Consider the following 8,609-nt stretch of genomic DNA (forward strand, 5'->3'; position numbering starts at 1 on the left):
GCCCCGAAAAATACATTAAAAAAGATAATGTTGCCATAGCAACCCATCCGCCAGAGTAGGACACACACACACACACACACACACACACACACACACCTCCAGGCTTCTTGTGGCTCCACCAATCAGCTGCTCAGGACTCGGTCCAGGTTTCTGCTTCAAGTCCAGTTTTATAATCACTTTAAAATCAGGCCGAGCTGCAGGAAACATGACTGAAGGGCCACGACGGCTCCTCTGGTTGTATAGAAGCAAATCCTCTGGTTGTATAGAAGTCTGTACAGGTTCAGAGGTGAAGAAGCAATTCTAAAACTTTTTTTTTTGTGCATTTTGGTGATAATTCTTAATCAAATGATTTAAATAAAAGTATTTTATGGTTTGAACTTTGTTTATTCAACATATAAAAGCAGGTCTGAAAATTACAAATATAAAACTAACAAACCCTGTTTAATAAAAATAAAAAGATCTTCATAATAAAAAAAAACAAAACAGTGCAAATATTCAAAGTAAAAGAAAACACATTTTACTTCCTGGAACTAATCGTCTCATTTAAAACGTTCCCTTGAGGTCTCGTTGGGTCCCTGAGCTTTCACCAGACCTCGTGGTCTTCCTCACGAGGGGAAACATTCATAAAACACGTTTAGTTTAAACGGCTCCGTCGCCTCGACGTGCAAATCCGGCGGTGAGATGTCTTTAAAAAAGAAAAAGTACAAATGAGAACGTGAACGCAGAACCCAGAAGAGCTCCGGTGCTACATGACGGCTACAAGGTCACAGAGAAGAACATCAAGTGTTAAAACAAGAAGCAGAAGAAGAAGCGTTGGCTCGGAGCGCCCTCTGGTGGACTCCAGCGCTCATCACGGGTCCTTTGCTGCTTTACGGATCAAAGTCAACGACGAGCAAAGTCAACGACGAGCAAAGTCCGACGCGGCTTAATTAAGCCGTCGTTAATTAAAAAGGAGTAAAGTTTAAAAATGACACGTGCAGATGAAAAAGGGGCGGAGCCTGCAGTCCAAAGCCCCCGACCTTCCACAGCTTCCTGTCCATCAACTCCGCTGCTGGGACGCAAACACACGGGCTGGACCCTCGCCTCCGGGAGCCCCGCCCACCTGGAGAGGAGGTGTTTGTGGGCGGGGCCTCACAGCGCCACGCAGACGCACGGGTGCTTGAGGCAGACGGGCAGGATGCCCCGGTTGATCTGGTGGAACTCCACCAGCTGCAGCAGGTCGATGAACAGCGTCACGCCGTCGTCCATCGTCAAGTACTTCCTGCCGTCGTCCTCGCACTGCGGGGAGGAGGAGGCGAGAGGAAGGGAGCGAGAGAGGGGAAGAGAGCAAGAGGGGAAGGGAGCAAGAGGGGAAGGGAAGGGAGCGAGAGAGGGGAAGGGAGCGAGAGAGGAAGGGAGCGAGAGAGGGGAAGGGAGCGAGAGAGGAAGGGAGCGAGAGAGGAAGGGAGCGAGAGAGGAAGGGAGCGAGAGAGGAAGGGAGCGAGAGAGGAAGGGAGCGAGAGAGGAAGGGAGCGAGAGAGGAAGGGAGCGAGAGAGGAAGGGAGCGAGAGAGGAAGGGAGCGAGAGAGGAAGGGAGCGAGAGAGGGGAGCAGTTAGGACGCATGCTAACGGATGAGAGGTGTGTGTGTGAGTGAGTGAGTGAGTAAGTGTGTGTGAGTGAGTGTGTGTGAGTGTGTGTGTGTGTGTGAGTGAGTGTGAGTGAGTGTGTGTGTGTGTGTCTCTCACAGGGATCACCAGGTAGTGCTTGTGCTGCAGCTTGTAGCTCAGTGATAGCACGTAGCATAGCGCGTGCTGCTGGCTCTCTCGGATCAGGAACATCCTGCAGACAAACACTCGTTAGGGAGCCGGTGGGGGAGTGTGTGTGTGTGTGTGTGTGTGTGTGTGTGTGGGGAGGGGGGGGCTCCACTCACCCGTCCACCAGGCCCTGCTTCTCCATCAGGCGCTGCGTCTGCTTCCTGGACACGCCCCCATGGAACCACGGCTGGGACCGGTGGATGTCTGAGAGAGAGAGACACATGAAGAGAGAGGGAAGAAGAGGAGGAGGAGGAGGAAGGAGGGAGGGACCAGGCCTCCTCAGGTAGACTTACAGGATGATCTGGCTGCAGAGTTCATGTTGGGCAAACTGCACCTCAGAGCTTCTCTCCTCTGAAGAAGACGAAGAAGAAGCATCACATCAGTTTATTCTGAAAATCAATTATGGTTGTTAAACCCTCCTTCCCTTCTCCCTACTTCCTTCCTTCCTTCCCTTCCTCCCTCCCTCCTCACCCTCCAGGCCTGTCCCTCCTCCCTCTCGGCGCTCTGGGCCTCAGTTGGGTTCTGGATGACCCGTCCTCCGGTTGTCCCCGAGAAGTCCATGGCCACCAGACTGTCGTCTGCCTGCACACACACAAACACACACTTCAGTGTGAGGAGACGACATCGTGCGTCATGTGACCTCTAGCTGCTCACCTTGGCGTCCCGCTGGGTTCCTTCCAGGTTCCTGGGAGCCGACTGGGACAACTGGTAGTTAGACTGGAGCTGCTTCCCGTGCTGGACACACACAGTGAAGGATTCAGTGATGAAGAACACACACACACACACACACACACACACACACAGTGAAGGATTCAGTGATGAAGAACACACACACAGAGTTAAACCTCTGAGTGAACTCTGACCTTGAAGAGCCGGAACGCCGACGTCCAACACGTGCGAGTCTGTTCGCTGTCAGCAGACAAGAGCTTCAGGTCCTGAACGCGGAGCGGGTTCCTGGAGCCCTACACACACACACACACACACACACACACACACACACACACACACACACACACACACTTTTTTTTTAATCAAAAAAAAATTAAAATATATATATTTTATAATTTTTTTATATATTTATATTTTGTATTTATTATCTTTTGTATAAAATATTTTTTATAAAAACATTTTTTTTTAATAATTTTTTTATTTATTTATTAAATATATATTCTTTACAAAACATTTCCTATAACATATTTCATCTATAAATAAGTGACCTTGATGCAGAAGGTGAAGTCGGCCGGCGCTCCGTAGAGCTTCCTGCTGTTCACCACCGTGTAAACGTTCAGGTCATCCAGATCAGCCACGTACTGCAGGTGTCGAGGCTCCTGCACACACACACACACACACAATCAGCACCACACGAGGAGTGAGTGAGTGAGTGAGTGAGTGAGTGAGTACCTTGGAGGAGCCCTTGGTGGAGCAGTACAGGCCGGAGCGCCGCAGGAAGTAGTAAACCTTCTTCCAGGATTTACGGCTCGGCTCTTTGAGCTGCAGGAAGCCCTGAATCTCTGGACACGTGCCGGAGCGCAGCAGGTTCTGACAACGCAACACAAACACACAACACAAACACACAACACAGTGAGGAGCGCAGCAGGTTCTGACAACGCAACACAAACACACAACACAAACACACAACACAGTGAGGAGCGCAGCAGGTTCTGACAACGCAATACACATTTTTATTTAATTTTTAATTTCTCTTTCATAAAATATTTTTATTACAATATATATTTAAGTTAAATTTCTTTTTTTTTTTTAAATGTTGTTGATTTTTTTTCTCCAAAAAAAAAACAAAAAAAAACAGAAAATGAAGTTTTTATTCCGTTGGTGAAAACTTGAAACTGAGAATAAACAGAATTCCTAAAAAGAAAGAAAGGTGAAACAATGAGTGGCCTCACCTGAATGAGCTCTGATGATGTCATCCCTCTGGTGACGTCAGCGCTGTCGGAGATCATGGCCTCTGGGAAGAAGAGCTGAGGAAGAGGAGGAGGGTTTCTTTTAAAAGAAAGTTAGGTTTCATATTCAGGACCACGGGGAGACAAACGTGACTCTGCTGGTTCACAAGGTTTCAATCCATCAACAGCAAAATATGACGTGAATAAAAAGCTAAATATTCTTATTCAGCCTCAGAAATAAAACCTTTGCTGCTTTTCTGAAAAATTAGTCAACTATTTTTATTTTTTCTCCGCTCTTTAAATCAGTTGTGCTGCTTTGCTTTAATGAGATCACAAACTGAATATCTTTGAAAACAAAACTCCTTTCAGCTCATTAAAGTTCAGTTATTTGATCATTTATGACGTTTAAGACAAAAGAACTCTGCAGGTTAAAGATGCTCTTTGTTCCTTTGAGACATGAACTCACTTTGCCTCCAAACCCCTTAATGCCAACAGGAAGCAGAGGGGTCACATCCAGTTAACACACACACACACACACACACACACACACACACACACACACACACACACACACACACACACACACACACACACACACACACACACACACACACACACACACACACACACACACACACACACACACACACACACACACACACACACACACCAGTTTTCGGTCCCAGATCTGTTGTAATAAAACACCCGGAGGCGTCGAGGCGTCTCGTCTGCACGCAACCTGTCAATCATGTCATCTGTTCACGGTTATGCAAGAAGGGGCGGAGCCGACGGGTATTGTTGTGGTTTATTGCAGCGTGCAAAGTTTAACGTCTCACTCCTGCAGCGCCAGACGAGCGCACAGAGCTGCACGAGTCTCCTGCAGCAGAACCGCCGAGAGCCTCTGGCTGTGCTACTAGCACCAGAGGAGACAAGCTAAGAGCTAGCATTCCTGCGCGCGGCGCCACGACAGCAACGAACCAGACGACGCTTCTAATGGAGACTCCATACGACAGCAGCACAGTCACAGAGGAGAGCGGCGGGAACTACCTTTCAACGCGGACTCTCATTGGCCGTTACAGGACATGGACGCTCTCATTGGCTGAAGTAGGAAAGGTCAGAGTGCAGCGGACATTTTGATACTGCCGATGTTTACACGCTAACTGGAGACATGGAAGTACGTGGAGGAGCATTTGTGGACATACTCTAAAAGTCGGGTTACAAGCCGCTCCTACTGTCGGTGGGTGTACCGTTAGCCCCACGCTGTAGCCAGCTAGCGTCACTGCTAGCTCCCCGCTGCAGCCAGCTAGCGTCACTGCTAGCTCCCCGCTGCAGCCAGCTACTCTTGGTGCTAGCTCCCCGCTGCAGCCAGCTACTCTTGCTGCTAGCTCCCCGCTGCAGCCAGCTACTCTTGCTGCTAGCTCCCCGCTGCAGCCAGCTACTCTTGCTGCTAGCTCCCCGCTGCAGCCAGCTACTCTTGCTGCTAGCTCCCCGCTGCAGCCAGCTACTCTTGCTGCTAGCTCCCCGCTGCAGCCAGCTACTCTTGCTGCTAGCTCCCCGCTGCAGCCAGCTACTCTTGCTGCTAGCTCCCCGCTGCAGCCAGCTAGTGCTGTGCCGCTACCTTTGGTGGTTGTCGAGGAGCTAGCGGATAGCTAGCGGGGAGCTAGCGGTGAAACCGACCGACGGTAGCGGCGGCTTGCCACCCGACTTTTGCGCTCGTGGTGCGTTTGGTGCCGCGGCTCCTTCGCTAAAGGAAGCGTGGACTCGACCCCCTGCCGGCTGCGTACCGTCGGCTTCCTGAAGAACTCGTACTTGGCGTAGTTCTTGCAGAAGACGAACCTGGTGTCGCCTTTGAGGGACCAGGTCGCCTGAACCTCCAGCACGACCTCGTGGTCCTCCAGACACCTCTCTGCGGGGGGGGGGGGGGGGCAGAAACACGTCATGAACACAAAGCGCTGTGGTCGCGTCACCGTCTGGACGAAGGCGCGCTGCCGGCGGCGCCCCACGTACCCAGGCCCAGCGTGGGGTGCAGCTCCAGCAGGGCCCAGCTCTCCTGGTCGCTGCAGTGAGCCGTCTGCACCAGCGTGTGGCAGACTTCTCTGGCCGTGGCGCTGCGGCAAACCCACACCGAGCGGCTGTGGCTGTCCTCGCCGTACACCTTGATCAGCTGGCGGGGAACACGAGGAAGAGGAGATGGAGGACGTCACAAACAGGTGACGTCAGGGTGTTCAAACAAAATGTTACACAAAAGTAGCAACGCAAGACACTAGAAATGCTAAAATCTTACCTCAAGTTATTTGGCATTAAAGCAAACTCAAATATTTAGATAATTTAAGGACCTTTTAACGTATTTATATTCTTGAATTATCTCTATGGTGTTTTTTATGATGAGTCGAAGTCCGCCATTAACAGGAAACTAAGCAACGCATTTATACACACTACATGTTTATACACATCATTTTAGCCACAAAACTACGACACCAAGTACTTCACATTTAAAGCGACAGTAACACAAACCTTCACATTTAAAGCGACAGTAACACAAACCTTCACATTTAAAGCGACAGTAACACAGAAGCTTTCACATTTAAAGCGACAGTAACACAAACCTTCACATTTAAAGCGACAGTAACACAGAAGCTTTCACATTTAAAGTGACAGTAACCTTCACATTTAAAGCGACAGTAACCTTCAGATTTAAAGAGACAGTAACCTTCAGATTTAAAGTGACAGTAACACAGAAGCCTTCAGATTTAAAGAGACAGTAACACAGAAGCCTCTAACTGGGTTCGGGTTACTCGAGGGTCACGCTGCCGCCGGCGGTAAAGAAAGAGAACCGACCGGCCCGGCAGGAACGAGTCACGACTGGTCGGACGAGTGCCGGCGTCAGCAGAACATTCCTTCAGGTTCCACGTCCGGTCATTCCACTTCTTACTGGTTTCATGAGGTCCTAATGAAACCAGTAAGAAGAAGATGATCTGCTGATGGTGAGGAGATCCTCCACTGGTTTCATTAGATCATCCACTGGTCATCCGCATCACCTCATCCTTTGAGCCTCATTGTTTAAATTAAAACAGCTGACGAGCGGCTCGCCGCCGTCATCACAGACGTGTTTAATCCGGCAGCGTCGGCGCGGCAACACGACCTGTCAATCACAGCCGCGACCGAACTTCAGCCGACGGGTTCAGACACATTTAGAGGCTGACAGGTGATGATTAACAGGAGGATGAAGCTGCAGACGGGCGTGTACTGCGGTGAAGAAACGGCGTGAAGCGATCAACGTGTTCCTCCGCCTGAAGAGGCAAAGCTTCATAAACATGATTTAAAAAAGGCTAAACGTAAGTTTATAAAAACGGCTAAACGTGAGTTTTTATTCAATGTTACTCGAAAAGAGGAGAAAAAGCATGTTTGTAGGGACTACTTCCAGTGGCGGATGAATACACTTTGGATGAAATAATTGGTGATTTTGGTCTTTTCCTTATTAACTGATAGACGTCCTTTAAGCGTGGATCTACTTTCTGATCCAATTTATTTAACTTCTCACAAACGGGTGAATGTTCATTTTCTGCAAAACATTGATTCACAGTTTGGTGAATAAGTTATGGAAGTACATCACCGCCAGTGAAATAAATATATCAAATGAAGATTTAACTAATAATAAAAAACATCCCCATGGAAAGTTATGAGATAAAATATTTATAAGAAAAAATAATTACAAATAATGTAATTATACAAAAATGAAAATAATTATGAAAATAATAACACTCAATTTTCATGTAAAAAGTAAAAATTCAGACACAAGTCAAAGAAAAAATTAAAATTACTATTTTGATACAAAAATTTAAATATAAAAATTCTGATGTTGCAGAAATTAAAAAAAGGTGAAAAAATAAATTACAACTTTGCATCTCATAATTATGACTCAACATTGAGACATTTTTATGGTCACAGCTAAATATTTGTGGCGCTCGTGGGCCTCCGTAGGCTCCAGACTCAACAGGAAGTAAAGACCAACCCGACTTCCTCCTCTGGACCAGAACACTCACGTGCTTGTTGGTGGCCGGCGGGGGAAGCGACCCGATGAGCACCGGAGACTCCGACAGCTCCGGGAACGGGTTGGGGATCGCCGGGACGGAGGAGGAGAGCGAGGACACGCCCTGCTCCCTGCAGAGTCACAGAAACCAATTAATACATCAATAAATGACACCAGAAGTCTGAGGTCAATGTGTACGTGGAGCTAGTCCTCAATAGGAGCTAACGGGAGTTTATGACCATGAAAGAAACAATGACATCGTCACATGGAGGAGGAAGGAGTCTTATCTCCTACGTCTGTGTGTGTCAACGTCCACTTTAAGGTGTGTGTGTGTGAGTCAACGTCCACCTTAAGCTAGGTGTGTGTGTGAGTGAGTGTGATGTGTGTCAACGTTCACCTTGAGGTGAGTGTACACCTGTTCACAGTGATGAGGATGGTGTGAGTGAGTGAGTGAGTGAGTGAGTGAGTGAGTGAGTGCCTGTTCACGGTGATGAGGATTGGCTGTGAGCGCCTGATGGGCGGGTCCTCGGCCACTAGGGGCACCAGCGGGCGCGTTGCGTTCCCCGGCAGCGTGTCGGTGCCGCGCGGCGCCTCAGAGCCCTCGAACACTTCGGTCCAGGGACCGGCCACCTCCATCATGGCCGCCGGAGGGGAGGGCGGGGCCTCGACTCCACCCGGCTGCTCCGTCCTGACGAGCGAAACAGAGGCTTCAATTACACGAAGGAACAAACAAACAACTGGATTCAAATAGTGAAGAAGAGGAAGATTTAACTTTTAGAGGACTTAGAGTCACATGAACAGATCCATCATTTACATTACTTCTGTTATAATATATAATGTTGTGTTTGAGTACAATTCAAATAAGGAAATAAAAAATGCTAATTATA

The 8,609-nt window shown here is 48.5% G+C and overlaps 1 protein-coding gene across 1 annotated transcript; it reads right to left on the reverse strand.

Moving 5' to 3' along the window:
• Nucleotides 1–492: 492 nt before the first annotated feature.
• On the reverse strand, nt 493–8,361 carry grb7 (growth factor receptor bound protein 7). Its single transcript, XM_068583332.1, has 14 exons — nt 8,201–8,361; nt 7,736–7,853; nt 5,700–5,856; nt 5,477–5,598; nt 3,696–3,770; nt 3,196–3,333; nt 3,012–3,122; nt 2,658–2,756; nt 2,449–2,529; nt 2,266–2,376; nt 2,088–2,145; nt 1,911–1,998; nt 1,726–1,819; nt 493–1,278 (listed from the first exon to the last, which is right to left on the reverse strand). The coding sequence occupies exons 1-14, from the start codon at nt 8,359–8,361 to the stop codon at nt 1,132–1,134; spliced, it is 1,560 nt and encodes a 519-aa protein (XP_068439433.1). The 3' UTR covers nt 493–1,131.
• Nucleotides 8,362–8,609: the final 248 nt, after the last annotated feature.

Source organism: Clinocottus analis, unplaced genomic scaffold (assembly GCF_023055335.1).
Source record: "Clinocottus analis isolate CAN_PGR_092001 unplaced genomic scaffold, fCliAna1.0.p SCAF_19, whole genome shotgun sequence".
Lineage (NCBI taxonomy): Eukaryota > Metazoa > Chordata > Actinopteri > Perciformes > Cottidae > Clinocottus > Clinocottus analis.